This window comes from Neoarius graeffei, chromosome 26 (assembly GCF_027579695.1).
Source record: "Neoarius graeffei isolate fNeoGra1 chromosome 26, fNeoGra1.pri, whole genome shotgun sequence".
Classification (NCBI taxonomy): domain Eukaryota; kingdom Metazoa; phylum Chordata; class Actinopteri; order Siluriformes; family Ariidae; genus Neoarius; species Neoarius graeffei.
The window spans coordinates 54004155-54023644 of record NC_083594.1 but is presented as its reverse complement, the minus strand read 5'-3'; the positions used below and the strand labels follow the sequence as shown (position 1 = coordinate 54023644).

The following is a 19490-nucleotide window of genomic DNA, read 5'->3' as shown; positions in this document are numbered from 1 at the left end:
TTTTACAACTTATGGTGGTAAATAAAAGTGTGACTTTTCATGGAAAACACAAAATTGTCTGGGTGACCCCAAACTTTTGAACGGTAGTGTAGATACTCATCTCATCTCATTATCTCTAGCCGCTTTATCCTGTTCTACAGGGTCGCAGGCAAGCTGGAGCCTATCCCAGCTGACTACGGGTGAAAGGCGGGGTTCACCCTGGACAAGTCGCCAGGTCATCGCAGGGCTGACACATAAACACAGACAACCATTCACACTCACATTCACACCTACGCTCAATTTAGAGTCACCAGTTAACCTAACCTGCATGTCTTTGGACTGTGGGGGAAACCGGAGCACCCGGAGGAAACCCACGCGGACACGGGGAGAACATGCAAACTCCACACAGAAAGGCCCTCGTCGGCCACGGGGCTTGAACCCAGACCCTCTTGCTGTGAGGCGACAGCGCTAACCACTACACCACCGTGCCGCCCCAGTGTAGATACTTGTGTAAAAAAAAAAAAAAAACTACTCTTGTAAATCTAGAAGTATTGATTTAACCTCTTTTCTCAAGTCAAAGTACAAAAGTACAGACTCTGAAATGTTCTCAAAGTATAAATGTAAAAAGTCGCCCTTTGAAGGGAAATGAACGTTTACAGGATTGCTGTTGTTCCAATTTCATCCAACTACAAATTGTAAAAATGGTTCATTGGAATAAAGATCAACCTTCAGTTTGTCAAATAGGATCACTTCCTCACGCCACCGGGAGGAGGTCAGGGGCGTGGTTAAGCAGTAGGTATGGCACTGGGAGGAGGGGTTTTTGGAACGAGCTGATGTGAAACACCTGGACCTCATTATCTAACATGTATTTATGGTGTTCTCTTTGCTCTCTCTCTGGACAGCAGTGAGCTGAACATGTGGGTTCCTGAATGTCGAACTGAAAAACTGTGTGTTTATGTTTATGGACTGTACCAAGTGCTTGAGTGAACATCATGTCTAAAACTAACAAAGAGCTTTTTTTTTTTTTAACTGTTAAAAAGTCTGAAAAGGATAAAGGACCCGTACTCTCTGTGATGGTCTTTACTTTGTGTTCTCTGCTCCTCCTGTTTGTATCATGACCCCATTAGCGCTGATCTCTCTCGGTGTCTCTGTGAGTGGGCTCGCCTACGTGTCTGTGTGCTTACTTGTGGCTTTTTCCACTTCCTGCAACAACTGTACACTTGTAAAACCGTCTTTAAAATCCCCCTTGTATGAGCATTTAATGTACCGTATATTTGATCTGAATTACTGTGTTGAGTCTTAAGATAAGATAAAATAAGATATTCCTTTATTAATCCCCATGAGGAGAAATTCAGGTGTTGCATCAGTTCAAGTACAGAGTAAAATATAGATAAATACAGATTAAGTTAAAGAAAAAAAAACAGAATTAAATATAATAAAGACAGATACGAGGGTAAGTCAAAAAGTTCTAAGACAAATGAAAAAAATCTTTATTTATGAATATAACAAAGCTATTTCTCTACATATCCTCCATTTAAGCCTAAACACTTCTGCAAGCGATGTTTCCATCGGAGAATTCCTTCTTTGAATTCTTTTGAATTCCTTTTGAAATTATAACATCTGTCTTAGAACTCTTTGACTTACCCTCGTATAATAGAATATAATATATAATATATTTAACAGTTATTCCATGAAATCGAGTCGTACATGAGCTGATGGTTGTCTATAATCCATGTACGACGAGATTGAGTGGAATAACTGTTTTATTCTATCCACATTCACTGAAATGACAGGAGCAATTTGTGAAAAAAATGCAATAATTCTTGAAAAATAAATATGTTCTTACCATCAAATACTTTTATTCCATATGTTGTTGCACTTTTTTTTGTATTTTTTGGGGGATTTTGTTTTCAAGTGGAGTTTTTATTTCGTCCTCGGTTGGTTCAGTAACGCTCTGCCATTTTGTTTTTCTCTACTCACGCCCTGTGTCTGAAACCACTCACTTGTTCACTACTCCCTACTCACTATATAGGGAATTACTATCAAAAGTCAAAGAGTCCCATATACGTTTTCGTACGTACGTTGGGGAGTGCCTGTTAGAGAGCACACTCTGTCTAGGCTGTCGGCATGGTGAGGTAGGGTGGCCAGTTCCCTTCCTCGCCACCTTTAACTTCCCCAGTGTTTCCACCAGGTCCCCATTCACTGCTGGGTGGACAGGAGGCGAGCCCCAGATCACCATCCGAGGCGAGGCTCAAACCGGGGCCCGTTCGCTTGGCGGTCAAGCGCTCTAACCACTTGGCCACCTCGCCTCGGGAATTACTATACAGAGGACTATACAGTGAGCTCATTGATAAAATGAAAACACATTTTCAGACGCTACTCCAGCACACCGTTATTTACATCATTATTGTCGCTCAATTAAAATGTGCCAGATCAGTCGGCTGGTGGGTTTTCAAAATAATAAATACAGGCGTGTATTTTTGTGATCAATCCATATTATGCTGAGCGTATTTCCCACATTAATCAATACAAAGTACTTTGTGTCTGCTGCATCTTTCAGCTCTTTTAAATCAAGGCTGAATACTTTCTTTCTTCTTTGCCACTGTGTTTTATTTAATAACATTTGAAGCTTTTGATTGAGTTCTTTCAGTGCGACCGCAATGCATGATGGGATATATTGCTTGGTTAGTGATTATCGGTTGTACACTACTTTTCGTGATGCATTGTAGGACACTTTGAGTGCACTATATAGGGCTTAATGGCGACCTCACTATATAGTCCACTGTATAGTCGGTGGTGATTGATTTTGGACACAGGGCCGGTATATGATCTGATATCCTAGTAGTAGAGTAGCCAATCAGAGCACACGATTGCTCATATCCAGTGAATTTGGATGGAATTTTTTATATATAATATAATAAAATATAATATAAAAAAGACAGAGCTAAATAAGGACAATTGCTCACAAAGGGCAGCAACAAACAACAAGAATTGGTTGTAGCATGACATCCACTAGTGCTGTAGTGCGATATAAAGTGACAAGTCTTGAGTATTATTCTATAATAGACACTGCAGTCACAGCCAAACAGCAGCCTGAAGTCAATTTATTTAAAGTGCCAGAGCTGAGTATTAAAGTTAAGGCATGTGTTGCATCAAAAAACATAAAAATGAGAAATAATTTACACTGTGTAAGGTGCATCAGTGCATCTGCAGCAGGCTGTACACTGCGCCTTTATCTTTGGGGCCCACTTGAGTGTCAGTGATGAAACAGTACACGTGCTCGCCATCGTCCTAAAAGTGTCAGAGCAAAACAGGAACACATCAACCATCAGCAGCGTTTTAAAAGAAGAGTTTTTTCGACTTGCATTAAAAACCGGTGTGTTTCAGAACAGTTACCAATGAAAGCAATGACACACTGCAAGACTGCAACGTTCAAACCAGACCACAAAGCAGAAGAACAGCTCAGCAGACGTCACATTCCTAAAGCTGTTACTCACCTCTGGTTTCACAGAATCTTCTTTTCTGTCTGAGCTGCTCTCTGAAAATTAATTCACAGGATTCAGAGCGTTAAAGTCGTCACACAGTGGCATGGCATGCAGATTATTCAACAGTGATTCACAAAGGTTTTTTTTTTTTTTTTTTCGGCTACACCATCACCTTTTACTGCACTTTTCCAACAATTATCAGAAAGAAGATGAATAGATTGTTTGTTTAATAATAGAGAATGAGACCGTGATGCCGATCACATTCCTGATTGTTACAAATTCATCCGAAAAGTTTTCTGCATATTGTGATTTGTCGAAGTCGTATGATTTTTTTTTAAGAGTCTGTTCCTGAAGAAATGAACATAGGCTCAATGTAAATATTCCTCAGTCACATGATGTGGTGAGTGTTCTTTTTTCATTTTTCATTCTTGTTTTTTAAAAAATAAATATATTTAACAGTTACAGTCTGCATGTTTCAGGAAACAATGTGCAAGTTGTTGTTTCACGTTGCACATTGGCAACGCAGCCCATGCACTCACAGAACATGTCATGAGATGTTTATCAGATTTGGTTTTGAAGATAATTCAACTGCAAGATCTGAGAAAAGACAGCAGCTCAGCTACCAATGAAAAGTGAAAGTTGGTTTTGGTCAAACACCAGCATTGCATGAATGTAGTCGGGTGATGGCAGCCCCTCTGAGACGGGCTGTAACAGGTGACAGGTTACCATTAACAGGAAGGAGATAGAGATCCACCATCACCTGAGCTGAAAGTCACATAGTGCTCCCAGGGGCGGAGCTAAGGGGTGGCCGGGGGGGGGGGGCGTGGCCACCCCAGGGCACGCCTTGGGCCTGCCCTGGTCACCCCAGGGCCGGACAATAAAATTTATATAACCGATATGTCCCAGGAAATGTTAGCTCCGCCCGCTGGATTTTTGTTCCGCCTATTTGGTTTCTGCAGGGATGCATATTACTGTAGCACATAAACATTTTGCGCGTTCAAGCAGCAGGTGGTATCAGATAGTCATGCTCTAATCCGACAACACAACAACCTACGAACTACGTGAACGTGCGATTAATTTGGGATGTAAGTTATTCATCTCTTATACTCGCTTCAAGTTTTCTCACTTTGTAGACAGACAGTTACAATTCTGTCCTCAGACAATTCAGAGTTTCCAGAAATCTCCCGAGTTTCCAGAAATCTCCACTTTGCCCAGGGTTTTTGAAAGTATCCGTTTTCAGTGACTGAAACCTTCGTTTACATGTAAATGCAACCGTATAGATAAATATGCGTCTTTATAGATATCCGGCTACAGTGGGATTTGTGCTGTGTGCACACATATATAGATACGAGATAGATAGATAGATAGATAGATAGATAGATAGATAGATAGATAGATAGATAGATAGATAGATAGATAGATAGATAGAAAGCAAAACGTCGGTGGTTTTGGATTGTACGACTCAAAAGAGAAAATTATGTCGGCAAGTTAGCTGTCTGTGAATCACTTTGCTCGCTCTAACCGCTGAATACAACTTTTAAAGTTAATGTTTGTCTGTTACATGAAAATATAGAGATGTTGTGTGTTACTGGTGGGAGAACACATTGATTAATAATTGTCACACTCACTCATACACAACACTCATGCATTCTCTCAACACACACACACTCCCCCTACCCCTCTCTCTCAACACACACACACACACACACTCCCCCTACCCCTCTCTCTCTCTCTCACACACACACACACACACACACACACACACACACCACTCATGCACTCTGAACATACGAGTGTTCACTCGTACACTCTCTCTCTCTCACACACACACACACACACACACACACACAACTTATGCACTTCATTTTTGTATTTACATGTAACATATCTTCACACACACACACACACACACACACACACACACACACACACACACACACACACACACACACACACACACAATTCGTATGCTACAGCTCATCTATATCTACATGCAGTGCACATACTTTCCCCCTCTCACACACACACACACACACACACACACACCACTCATGCACTACACCTCATCTATGTCATGTGTTCCATCAGTGTAACACTTTCTCTCACACACACACACACACACACACACACACACACACACACACACACACACACACACACACATATTTTGTAACTCAACACATTTAGTTTGTACAGTACTTACAATGGACAATGTCACAACATGTTGTAAGTGTTTACGTATGTTGTATGTATGAGTTAAGTATACAAGTATTTTCCTTTTCCTGAGCAAAGCACTCTTTATTCAAGCCTGACTAATATCCTTACTACTTCCCAGGTGCCTGGGACAGGTGATCTTTTAGTTTTTACTTTTGCATTTTAGTAGTGATCGTTAAAATTCTGATGCTTAATTAGAGTAAACAAGTTGGATGGTTTCTTTGTTTTGCAGATGCTTTATGTTACATAAATAAATTAATACATTCATTTCTGACCTCTTGGCTCACATGGGTTTTGTTCATGAGTTTGGCACCAGATACATCAGAATACAGGAAATCAAATCTAGCCAATTCAAAATTTCCCGGGGAAGGACCCCCGGACCCCCCCCCCCCCCCCCCCCCCCTTTATTTAGTCACAGCATGGCCACCCCTTGTGTATCCTTGGCCCCTCTTTGGCCACCCCATGTAAAAAATCCTGGCTACGCCACTGAGTGCTCCTGGGTACAATAATTCATAAACATGGTGCCAACCTCTATGAATATGCTGATGACACACAGCTGTGAGTTCAAGACAAGTAACAGACCCCAACTGAATAAAGTCAGTGTGGAAAGGACACCAAACACCAGATGTGGAGGACTGTCCCTTTGGGTTTGAGAAGAAGAAGAAGAAGAAGGTATTTATTTGTCACATATACATCACATTAAAGTGAAATTCTTCTCTTTGCATAGCTCAGCTTTTTTGGAACTTGGGTTCAGAGCCCAGGGTCAGCGATGATACTGTTCCCCTGGAGCACAAAGGGTTAAGGGCTTTGCTCAAGGGCCCAGCAGAGTCAACTTGAACCCCCGATCTTCAGCCACAGAAAAATCACGACTGTTTTACAGGGTCCAGTGGCTGCTGGAAAAATAAGCAGAAGCGTACTGAGTTGAAACGGTGGCAGCGATAAACATGAGTGTGATTTTCGCTGAGTTTGACCACAGGCGTTGCATGTTTGAGCTGCTCTTTCCCAATTTCTTTCACCACTTCTACAGCCTTATGTTTTTGTTTTTGTGTGGATGTTTCAAAGCACCATGATGTTACTGTATGTGATGCAGTGTTGTAGTCGAGTCACTAAACCTTGAGTCCGAGTCCAGTCTAGAGTCCTCAGTGTTCAAATCTGAGTCAAGTCCAAGCAGGGGCGCCGCTAGGGGGGGAAAGTTAGGACGATTCTAAGGGCCTGGCACTGACAGGGGGGCCTGTGAGGGATATTAATATTATTTTAATAGTATTGCCTTGTGTAAGTTTTTTGAAATAAAATATTTCATTTCATCTGTTAAAATATGCAAATTATACATGGTTATGATTTACTATAACATTTTTCTTGCATTATTTGATATTAATGGTACAGTCTGATTCTGGGACATGTGAAATGTGTAGCTCCGTGTATGCGCAGAGCTATTAGCGCAGCTTAGATCAGCTGGCAGTTTCTCTATGTGTACATTCTAGAAGTTGCTAAGCAGGAGCAGGTGTGATGAATTATGAAGTCCGGATATCACACTCATCTCATCTCATTATCTCTAGCTGCTTTATCCTGTTCTACAGGGTCGCAGGCAAGCTGGAGCCTATCCCAGCTGACTACGGGCGAAAGGCGGGGTACACCCTGGACAAGTCGCCAGGTCATCACAGGGCTGACACATAGACACAGACAACCATTCACACTCACATTCACACCTACGCTCAATTTAGAGTCACCAGTTAACCTAACCTGCATGTCTTTGGACTGTGGGGGAAACCGGAGCACCCAGAGGAAACCCACACGGACACGGGGAGAACATGCAAACTCCGCACAGAAAGGCCCTCGCCGGCCCTGAGGCTCGAACCCAGACCTTCTTGCTGTGAGGCGACAGCGCTAACCACTACACCACCGTGCCGCCCCTCGGATATCACACTGTGTGTGAAAAAAAATCACCTTTTTTCATAGGTATCTTTATTGTATAATTAAGTCTAGATCTTTGTTCATGTGTGGATTTGTTGATATTGTTAAGTATTTAACTTTAATATGTTGCATATTAGCTGTGGTCAGAGATATCATTGCTATTGTTCATGTGTGGATTTATTGATACTGTTGCTAAGTATTTAACTTGAATATTTGAACATTTTCTGTGTTTTTTCTCATAAATGTGTGATGCCTAAAATAAACCAAAAACACTTTGTGGATTTCTTGCAGTGCACTCTGTAATTGTATCAAAAAACTAGTGTAGTTATTCATCAAGGCATACATTTGATCACATACAATAAGTCAATAAATGGAGGAAACAAAGGAATACATTTTGTAATCCTGATGATTGATGATGTTTGCTGGAGGGCTCTGGAGTCTCCATAATGTGCATACAGAATGTTATAAACCCATACTGATACAGTGATGCATGCAATTTCTCTCAACACAAACATTTGGATTGAATGAACTCCATAGGCTACTGAGGGGCCTAATAATACTTGCTAATAAAAGAAAAAAATTATAATATATATATATATCTTCCATATATATCATGGAATTTTCATTTTAAGGCAACAGTCTATTCAGTCTAATTCTGACAGTTCTGCATTTAAAATGTTCATATACCAAATAATTGTATCACCTAAACTTGCTAGGTAGCTGATCACATGCATAGTAAAGCAGAAGTGCCAGCCAAAAACAGACTTCAAATTCAGTTGCTTGAGCTTGAAAATTTTACCGGGGGGGCCCTAAATTGTAATCTTTCATAGGGCCCAAGATTTCTAGCGGCGCCCCTGAGTCCAAGTCATCGAAGAAAATTTCGAATCAAGTCTGAGTTGAGTCCACTATTGATCTGAGTCGAGTTCAAGTCAGAGAACAAGACTCCAACCGCACCATTCGATGGTGGCTGTTGCTGCCTTCGTGGGAAACCATTTATGGTGCACGTGTGAGACTCCGCTTGGCGCATGCGCTGTCCAGAGCACGCCCGAGAGTCTATCTGATGCACACACCAAGGTGCGCAGGTGTGACACTCTCACACAAAATTCAAACAAAAATTAATGAAGATATAAATATCTTATGCCAAATTATTATGGCATGTTACAAAAAATAAAGATAAAATCCGAGTCCTCATCTCATCTCATTATCTGTAGCCGCTTTATCCTTCTACAGGGTCGCAGGCAAGCTGGAGCCTATCCCAGCTGACTACGGGCGAAAGGCGGGGTTCACCCTGGACAAGTCGCCAGGTCATCACAGGGCTGACACATAGACACAGACAACCATTCACACTCACATTCACACCTACGCTCAATTTAGAGTCACCAGTTAACCTAACCTGCATGTCTTTGGACTGTGGGGGAAACCGGAGCACCCAAAATCCGAGTCCTCATCGCCAATTTACGAGTCCTCATGCAGTTACGAGTCTGAGTCCAAGTCGGAGTCATCAGTGCTGAAGTCCAAGTCAAGAGTCCTTAAAATTAGGGCACAAGTCCTGGACTCGAGTATTACAAGCCTGATGTGATGTGTGTGAGTTTGTAGCATGGCTTACCTAAAAGCAGGGATGGTGAGGGGACTGAGCTGATCACAGAATAAGTTCCAGGATCTTCTGAACCGGACTAAACATCAGACAGAAGGAAAGAATATCAGTTTATACCGAAGCATTAATCATAACTGATCGTCATTAATGATCAGAAAAGCGACTTACTGTCTTCATCTTGTGCATGGATAACACGCCTTCTAGAAGAAGAATTAAAAAACAAACAATTTTTTTTTATCTTTATCAAGGCTCAGTGGCTCTAGAGAGGAAAGAAATGAATAAACGTACCCTGATCACCTTGGGCCAAGTCCATTTTGCGTCTGTTGGGGGAAGAAATCCACAGAAACACTCAGATAAACACGGCTATGAGGCGTTTCGATCAGATAAAACCAAAGATACACGATTAAGCTGAACACAGTAAATCTCTCACCTCTCAGCCGTCTGCTTCCCTGAAAAAGAAACAGAACAAACACCTTCTGTCAGATCTGAACGATCTCCATGATCAGTTTCACACAGGACGGTGTGCAGGAGAGACACGAGGAGATGAAGTTAAAGACTTACTGATAAAGCTGCAGAGACAGACGCTCATCATTCCAGCCAGTAAAACACAGACACTGAGGACTGACAGCAGCAGCACCAACAAAGATCCTGAACACAATCGTGTAAAATTCAAGATATTTTCGTTATTATTGGATAAAATATTGGAGAATTTGCAAATACAAAACGTCTGCTCAATATTTTCGTGTGGATCTCGACAGTTGAAATATGTTTCATTGAAAAACAGTTGACGTGTTGAACACTTATTTCCCCCACTGTACATTTAATGCGATATAAATATTATGTTTTATACTGTAAGTTTATGGAGGAAGGTGAAATGTACAGTATGAGCTCTAAATCTGCGAAAGGAACAGAACGTTCACGATAATCCAAAAATATTTATATCAATGATTTTTAAAGTTTGGATTTTTAATCCAAAACTATTAAATAAACAAAATTCTCTTGCTAGTCATTAGTTTTTAAGCCTCTTGTGGTGTTTACATGAGAAATAAAGTACCAGTCAAAAGTTTGTACACACCTTCTTCGAATTCAGTGTTTATCTTTATTTTTTATTAATTAAAAGTCACGTTGTGTCTTAAAGTAATGATGGATGTCGTTTCTCTTTACTTAGTGGTTTGGATCTTGATGTGATACTGGACGGATTACTTCATTTGTGTTTTGGGCTGTTTACTGTGTGTTTTTTTATTATTTATTATTTACTGTTTGATCTCAAAAGCATTAAGAAGCAAGAAACTCGTCCACTAATTAACTTTTGATGAGGCACCAGTTGACTGAAAAGCGTTCCAGGTGACTCGCTCATGAAGCTGGTTAAGAAAATGCCACTAGTGTACAAAGAGTCATCAAGGGGAACGCTGAACACGCTGAAGAATTGACATCAAAAATATTTTCTTTATTCATGCTGTTTTGTTGACCATATAATTCCATACATGTTCCAGATGTTATTTCATAGTTCTGATATCTTCAGTATTGTTCTACAATGTAAAAAAGTCAAAATACAGGAAAAAAACCCTCTGAGTTAGGAGAGGAGGGGTGTACAAACTTCCGACTGATACTTTATGAACTGGAAAATCTCCAGAGAAATTTACAAAATGCAATAAAAACAATTTCAATTGTTTCCTGTAACTGAAGGATATAAACAGCGGGAGCTGAAGGAGTGAACTGACCTGCAGTCGGTTTCTTTCTGTCTGTGGTTGGAGTTGATGGTCCATGAGACTCTAACAAAAGGAAAAACAAATACATGTTAAAAAAGACCAAATAATTGTTTGTTGTATATCTGTAGAAAATAGAATGAATAATATAATAATACAATTGAAAATGTATAAATGATGCACATTAAATGTTGAATGATAAAAGTCTGAATTTAAATGGAACCTGCTCTCGTTTTCTCTTTAGTTGTGGACGACGTTGTTGAGGGAGAAGAAAAACCTGACAAAACAAAATCTGATATAAAACTTTATTATTGTAAAGTCACAGTTGATCCTTCATCAAACTCCTTGGATAAATGTGTTAAATTTATTCTTATTCTTCTCCTAATTCCTCAGTCTGAGGCAGTTTTATCTCCTGAAGTGTGAACATGATGATTATCTGATGTTCTGTTTACGAACGATCAGAATAAATCCAGTCCAGGTTTTTCAGTGTGGGATTAATGATTGAGACCAAATGATGGACTTTGAGGATAAAGTTGGGTCTTTCACCTTCAGATGACTGAATTTAAACTGCACACTGTACGGAGTTGACTAGAACGAGGCCTGATGGAGGATCTCACTGACTGGATGGCAGGTTTAGTTCAAATCTCTGAGATATAAATGCAAGCGAAGTGATTATAGATGTTTGGAGATGGTGTTATTAATATTGCTCCAGTGCACTTCAGTTAAAACGACTGCAGAAGATATTTGTCTTGTGACTCAGTACAGAACATCTACAGAGAGATTTACAATAAAAATACAATAAAAACACATTTTTGTTTCCTGTAACTGAAGGATATAAACAGCGGGAGCTGAAGGAGTGAACTGACCTGCAGTCGGTTTCTTTCTGTCTGTGGTTGGAGTTGATGGTCCATGAGACTCTAACAAAAGGAAAAACAAATACATGTTTAAAAAAGACCAAATAATTGTTTGTTGTATATCTGTAGAAAATAGAATGAATAATATAATAATACAATTGAAAATGTATAAATGATGCACATTAAATGTTGAATGATAAAAGTCTGAATTTAAATGGAACCTGCTCTCGTTTTCTCTTTAGTTGTGGACGACGTTGTTGAGGGAGAAGAAAAACCTGACAAAACAAAGAGCAAAATCTGAGATAAAAGAAATATTTAGTATTTACTGAATTATAGAAAATAAAGATGAAGGGGATTATTTTAATCCTAAAATCAACTGTTATCTAAAGTAATCGTCTCTAAGTGTGATATTTCTGTTCGATATGAATTCGTGAGTTTCAGTGAGGAGAACTGGCTGAGATCTGATGATGATGATGATGATGATGATGATGATGATGAGTATAATTTTGAGGAACTCTGTCACGTTCAGCTCCAGGAGAGAATGATCAGATTATAACTGATATCAATAAAACACAGATATGAATAATAAACAGTATCCTGTAACTCAGTTCATGGACTTTATCGTGTTGATGGGAATAAAACTGCACAAAGTTCACTCGAGCAGTTTCCAGTATAAAACCACCTGAACACAGGAACTCACAAATATTTACATAAACTACACACACTGATTTTTTTTTTTTGCATTACTCCGTGAATATAAATGAAGCAGAATAAAATGAAAACCTCAGAATTATAATGTGCATTAAAACTGAGTGACTGACCAGTCGGGGAGGTTTTAGTTGTGGGCCGCTGTTTTCAGTGATCTATAGGGTTTCCATGATTTGCAAATCATCACATTCTGTTTTTGTTTACAGTTTATACAGCATCCCAACTTTTTTGGAATTGGGGTTGTCATTCCCACAGTGAGAACTACGACTCCACAATACACTCACTCATAGCTGTGGGTCTTGTGGTGATCAGACGAGTTGAAAGAACTGGAGAAGTGAGAAAACAAATGACACAACATCGAATAAAGACAATTTATGACTTTAAAATGATTAAACAGTGATGGATGAAGGAATAAACTGCAGGTGTGGATGGTGCTGTTGGTACCAGAACCAAATCTGATTGGCACAAATATTTACATAAACTACACACAGTGATTTTTTTTTTTTTTTGCATTACTCCGTGAATCCAAATTAAGCAGAATAAAATGAAAACCTCAGAATTATAATGTGCATTAAAACTGAGTGGCTGACCAGTCGGGGAGGGTTTAGTTGTGGGCCGCTGTGGTGTTTCAGGAAAGAAATCTAAAATACAAATGGATTAAAAATGAATCAGATTTATAAAGCGATGCACATCAAAGCCCAGTCATGTGATTAAATTTAACTTACGCATCATGTTGTATTTCTTACTCATCGGAGAGCGAGCAGTCGGGTCAGAGGTCACTGAATAATCACAGCTCACTTTACGACTCTTTACTGACTGCAGACGATTAAACACATCATTTCTATCTGCTATAAAAACACAAACCACCTTCCCAGAGTCTCTCTTCTGAAAGGACGTCTTTAAGAAAAACTGAGTTTTTTCTCCAGTGTAGAGATTACAGCTCAAATCAGCAGTTACTGACTCTGACCCTGGGATTTCACATGAAAATCTGAATTCATCAGACTGATTATCATGACTGACGCTTAGCTTTGGTTTCTGATCTGCAGAGAGATAAATAAATTAATTAATAAATTAATTAAATATTCATGAATGAATTAATCAATTACATCAAATACTCCATTGTGAATGTTAATTGAGTAAATATAAATGTCTATTAGAAATGTTATGATCCACACAGACAATAATACACACTCGGTGTAATGTTGATCTTACTCAGCACTGTGACTGGAGCTGGGCGAGAGTGAGGAGAAGGAGAACGATCAGAGTTATCCAACACATAGAAACAAATAATCCGAAGTGTTCCAGGAGAGCTGCGTCCTGTCCACCTGATCAGATCAGAACCAGTGACTGAGAGCCGACATGATGGAGATGGAGAGGGTTTAATATTTGTGTCGTCTCCCTCTGGGTAGAAAGAACACCGAGACACTTTAACATTGTGTGGAACAGAACAGTGAAGCTCCACTGATCCTCTCTCTGTGAGAACTTCAGGAGACACGAGCAGCTGAGGAACATCTACACACACACACACACACACACACACACACACACAGAGTCAGAACAACATCAGTCACCGACTTCTGAATGAAATGTCAAACTGATTCCTGCTGTAAAGTAAATCTACTCAAAACACAAATTTCCATGTTTATTAAACTGTACACCAAGACAAGAACTGAAGGAATGGAGAATAAACTGAGCAGCAAAATCAATGAAATATTTGGGCATAAACAGAACTAAAAACTTTTCCAAACTATACAGGATTAACTATGAACACACTGATGAAACCATAAGGAAAGATACTGACAGATGGATCACTTTTCCACTGGGATTCAATGACAGGATAAATGTGGTAAAAATGAACATCTTGCCACATCTGTGATATCTGTTCTCATCTCTGCCTCTCCATATATCAAAAGATCAGTTCCTTCAATGGGATGAGCTCAGAGCAAGATTCGTGTGAGGAAGCAAACGACTTAGGAAACGTTATACCTCACTACTCCTGCCAAAAGACAAGGGGGGGGGGGGACTTCTGAATTTAAAATAATATTTTCATGCTGCACAACTGCGTCAACTAATCTCCTGGTGTAATGGAGGTTCTGTAGCTCGATGGAAAGATATTGAAGGTTCTGCTTTCAAATCCCCAATTCAGGCGAGTATTGGGGAATCAGAGACCCCCATCGATATAAAAGAGGAACTGGATCTTCACCCAGTGGTATATTTTACTCTCCATATACAGTACTCCACAGTGAAACAACTAAAAATAGGAAAGGAAGTTGGACGACTCAAATGGACGGCTTTCAATGACAAATTTATACCAAGAAAATTCAATAATAGATTTAAACATTGGGTGGAAAAATGAATGACAGCCATATGCACAATTATTAAAAAGGGTGAAATGAAAAGCTTTCAAGAACTAAAAAAAAAAATACATATGATTGAATAAATCAGGACTTGTTTTGATATTTACGGTACAAATGTGGGACTATTATAGTAAAAATATTAAAATAAATGAGGATAAAATACATCTGAACATAAAGCGACATGTACTGATAGTAAAGCGATCCCTAAAAGCTGCCTTAGATTTGCACTGGTGTTTGACAGAAGCGAGAACCGATTCAACATTATCTGTGTTAGCTAAATGGGAAAGGGAGCTGGGTGAAGTGATTCCAGAAGAGATGTGGAAAACACATCAAACTACGATTCCTGCTGTAATTCTCTCCATCCTGAGAGTGTAAATGCACAGGGAGGGTTTCAGAAAGTTCAGAGTAAATTCATCTTCATATCTGTTTTTCTAAAATCTAAAGGAAAACATTAAACTGTAACGCGTCTCTTTTAACCTCCAGATGTGTGAGTTTGGGGAATTAAACTGTGACACCGAAAGAAATGAATTTACCAAAGCTTGATTCCTCTTTAATCACTAAATAACTTCACACATAATCTACAGAATATTGTTCCAAAAAAAAGGAAGATGTGAAATAAAATAAATGAATCTTACAAGTGTAACAGAATGCAGATTAAACTTCAGTCATGAAAAAGTGTAACAGAACCAAACAGCAGGAAATAAAATAAAATGAACTCACGTGCAGGAGATTTCTCAGGAGTGATGGACGACTGTGTTGGTGAAGGAAAGAAACCTGATGAACAACAGATGTGAATAAGTTCAAACACAATTCAAAGCTATGAAAGAAATGTAATTGATTAAATATAACTTACGCATCATGTTGTATTTCTCACTCATCGGAGAGCGAGCAGTCGGGTCAGAGGTCACTGAATAATCACAGCTCACTTCACGACTCTTTACTGACTGCAGACGATTAAACACAGCATTTCTCTGTGCTGTAAAAATACAATCCGCCTTCCCAGATCTTCTCTTTTGAGATCTTTGGTTTTGGAAAAGCGGAGTTTTTTCTCCAGTGTAGAGATTACAGCTAAAATCAGCAGTTACTGACTCTGACCCTGGGATTTCACACACAAATCTGAATTCATCAAACTGATTATCATAAACGACGCTTAGCACTGGTTTCTGATCTGCAGAGAGAGAGAGAGAGAGAGAGAGAGAGAGAGAGAGAGAGAGAATACTATAATGGACATACCGTATAGAAATGAAGACAGAATTATTACAGAGGTTCATGTTGTTATTAATGCATTAAAAGTGTAAATGAGACAGTGATGGACATGTTATAAAATGTAATGTTGATCTTACTCAGCACTGTGACTGGAGCTGGGCGAGAGTGAGGAGAAGGAGAACGAACAGAGTTATCCAACACATAGAAACAAATAATCCAAAGTGTTCCAGGAGAGCTGCGTCCTGTCCACCTGATCAGATCAGAACCAGTGACTGAGAGCCGACATGATGGAGATGGAGAGAGTTTAATATTTTTGTCGGCTCCCTCTGGGTAGAAAGAACACCGAGACACTTTAACATTGTATGGAACAGAACAGTGAAGCTCCACTGATCCTCTCTCTGTGAGAACTTCAGGAGACACGAGCAGCTGAGGAACATCTACAATGATAAACAAAACACACCGTGTCATTAATACACACACTGAACATCAAACTGAATGTCACTGCTTGAAATCTCTTGAATTATTTTTGAAACATCTCTGAGAACAAATCCCTCAAATCCCAGCACCATAATAACGACTCACTTTGAGAGCGAATGTCCAGAATCAGATGGAAGAAGAACAGGAGGACGAGCGCCGCCATTTCACAGCCACTGGACGAAGTGAAATCATCGAGACGCTCATCTGAAAAGAACAGAATCAGGAAGCAGAACATTTAAGCCACAAGAAAACCACGAACACTCGAGTGTTTAACAGAATACACACCTCTCAACTGTGCTCAGGTTCACACACTCACTTCTGAGCAGCTTTACGCAGAACTCAACAAGAACTTTAGTACACATTATAGAATTAAACTGAATTCTCATAATTTGTAAAGATGTTCATCCTTCAGGAAAACGTTGAAGATGAGAACTTGTTTTATCCACGACTGGGATCCAACGCTTCATTCATTCATTCTCATCCACTGCTGGTTCTTGTGTATCTTGTCTTTGTGCTTCGTCTCCTCGTTGTTCTGAGGATGAAACTGACTGCAGTCTTCTGTCCATGGATCTCAATCTTCTCACAGCTCACCTTCATCTATGGACCAAGTAATAACCAATAAACACAAAGGTTCTTCAGGGTATTAAACGTGTCATAGCTCAGCTCAGGAAAGAGGTGTTTTTGTGAAGATAATCATCAAACTCCTTCCAAAATGTCACTGATTTTTGTACAATCCAGTTTGCTGTCTCCTCTGATGATGTCATTAACATTGCTGTAGTCATGGTTTCAGATGAGGAAGTGGAGTTTTACGTGACAAACAGTGTTGGGGAGTAACGGATTACATGTACCGGCGTTACGTAATCAGAGTACAAATCATGAGTAACTGTAATCTGTTACAGTTACTGTTTTAATAAGTGGTAATCGGATTACAGTTACTTTGTTGAAATAAATGGATTACACGGCGGTACTTCCCTTTTCACATTTTAGGCTATAGAGGGCTACCGCATGACGTCACCGCGCCACAGGAAAAACAGTGATAGCCGCGGCCACCGAAAACCCAAACAGAAATAGAACGCAAGCAAGAGCGGTTAACGTTGGCAATGTCAGTCAGTCGCAATCACACAATGGAAGAGGAGCCCAAACCAACACACCATGAGGAGCAAGAGCAGAGCCACCTCACGGGCAAGAACGCGTTTTTCTCCTGGAAATTAAGGCACCACTTTATATTTAAAGGACACAAAGATGAGCGGAATCTGGCCGTGCAGTGTAAACTCTGCTTGCCAGCAACCAAGCTGCTGTCCACATCCAGAGACTCTACATCTAACCTGAGCAAACATCTAACAGTAAGTTTTAAAAATCAAACGTTAGCCTACTGCAACTAGATTGTTTTAGTTGTGTGTATCTGGTAATGTAGGTTGTGTGCCATTTCAGGAACATAATAGTAGCCTATTTGCGTGATTTTAACATTAGCATAAAGGCTACTCCATCAAGCAAATCTTGCTAGCTGGCGTTAGCAAACAATCGTCCGTTTTTGTCATGTGCTTGCTTTTTATGAAACCAAACTAGGTGGGTCTTATCGAGTATTAGGCCAAAAAAAAAAAAAATAGTGTGTTTCCGGTAACATGAAATACTAAAATAAAGTTGGTAGGTAGGAAAGTTTTTTTTTTCTTAATTTTTTTTTAATTTTGTTCAAAAAAATTAACACAAGTAAACATCTTACAAAATAGTATTTTGGCACAGAATCCTTTATACCACACATCATAATAAAATAAGTGTTTTAAATCTTTAAACGAATAAAAAAAATATCGCGAGAGTTTGAGTTATGATCTACGGAAGCAATATTTCATGATATTTTCATGTAATAACGTGAAAACACCTTATCAAGAAATAACGTGAAAATAACGTCCTAGGCTAGGCTACTTCCATTAAAAGCAGACGGCCTAGCCTAGCCTACTGTAGAACTTGGGTCGAGCAAAAACATGGCTGAATCCTGAATGACTCCTATTTGTATAAATAGGGGACTACATAGGCGGCAAAATGTAGTGTTTTTCCCTGCCATGGAAGTGCACTTGTATACTGAACAGGAAGCAATTTGCATTACAGCCTTGAATGAGGATTCAAAATGGCGGCTTGGCTCAGTTTTCCTTCCTCCTTCAGTATACAAGTGTGCTTCCATGTTTATGCAGGAGGGCTGATAGAAGTGGCGAAACATTTTACTTTTTATCGTTTCTTTCACAACTTGAATGCGTTGAAACAAAAAATTATGACAAACTAACGCCGCTTACACTAAAATATCGAGGGAAATTTGTAATAAAAACTTCACAGTCGGCAATTTCGACGCGGAAATTCTCGATTGGTCGGGTTACCGGAAACACACTATTTTTTTTTTATTTGGCCTTAGTAATATAACAGGACTTAGCTAAGTTCAAACATTATGTTGCCTTGTGGAACCAAAATTCTGATGGACTCCACTTTAGTCCTCTCATATTTAGTCCTTTCATATTCAACTAGCAAGTTGTCCCGATATGCTACTAGCCTATAATGTCACAAGTGGTCATTTTGGAATATTGCACTCATTTAGTACAGGTCTGCCCTTGTCGAATCTACTTGTTGTTGATAATGATGATGATGATGATGATGATGATAATGTTCTTTAAAGAGATTGACAAAACGATTCTCTAGCCTTTGTGTAGGCTATGTGTGGTTAACATTAGCAAATAACATACATGGTATGGTTTATGGTATGTGGTTAACATTAGCTAGCAATATACTTTTAGTTTAGATATAGAATTATTTCCCTTGTGTGTATTTGGAATTACAGTGTTGGTTAATGTAGTACACTCCAAGTATGTTAATTTGTTCTGAAAGGAATGCCAACTGGACATGATTAAAGGCAGCTGTGATCTCATATAGAAAGCATGTCACTACAGCAGAGGAAGAAGTGCAACGGTACCTTCAGGATCCAGATAAGACATTGGCCTCATTAAAAACATACCCAA

The 19490-nt window shown here is 39.4% G+C and overlaps 1 protein-coding gene across 8 annotated transcripts in view; it reads right to left on the bottom strand.

Moving 5' to 3' along the window:
- Window positions 1–1284: 1284 nt before the first annotated feature.
- The window catches only part of LOC132874479 (mucin-2-like), a 31277-nt gene continuing 13071 nt past the window's right edge, over window positions 1285–19490 (bottom strand). Inside the window, exons 1-20 of one of the 8 annotated variants that reach the window (XM_060910693.1) lie at window positions 16777–17229; window positions 16597–16695; window positions 16152–16451; window positions 15662–15976; window positions 15529–15582; window positions 13643–13963; window positions 13177–13491; window positions 13042–13092; window positions 12736–12777; window positions 11965–12018; window positions 11756–11806; window positions 11113–11166; window positions 10905–10955; window positions 9745–9831; window positions 9614–9632; window positions 9472–9503; window positions 9352–9383; window positions 9196–9262; window positions 3477–3517; window positions 1285–3270 (exon numbers count right to left, since the gene is read on the bottom strand). In XM_060910693.1, coding sequence (XP_060766676.1) covers window positions 3178–3270; window positions 3477–3517; window positions 9196–9262; window positions 9352–9383; window positions 9472–9503; window positions 9614–9632; window positions 9745–9831; window positions 10905–10955; window positions 11113–11166; window positions 11756–11806; window positions 11965–12018; window positions 12736–12777; window positions 13042–13092; window positions 13177–13491; window positions 13643–13963; window positions 15529–15582; window positions 15662–15976; window positions 16152–16451; window positions 16597–16654 — 2037 coding nt within the window. In that variant the 5' untranslated portion in view covers window positions 16655–16695; window positions 16777–17229 and the 3' untranslated portion in view covers window positions 1285–3177. Of the gene's footprint in view, window positions 3271–3476; window positions 3518–6320; window positions 6572–6719; window positions 6910–9195; window positions 9263–9351; window positions 9384–9471; window positions 9504–9613; window positions 9633–9744; window positions 9832–10904; window positions 10956–11112; window positions 11167–11755; window positions 11807–11964; window positions 12019–12735; window positions 12778–13041; window positions 13093–13176; window positions 13492–13642; window positions 13964–15528; window positions 15583–15661; window positions 15977–16151; window positions 16452–16596; window positions 16696–16776; window positions 17230–19490 lie in introns of those variants that run through there. The other 7 variants (XM_060910692.1, XM_060910685.1, XM_060910687.1 and 4 more) reach the window with 7 other exon arrangements.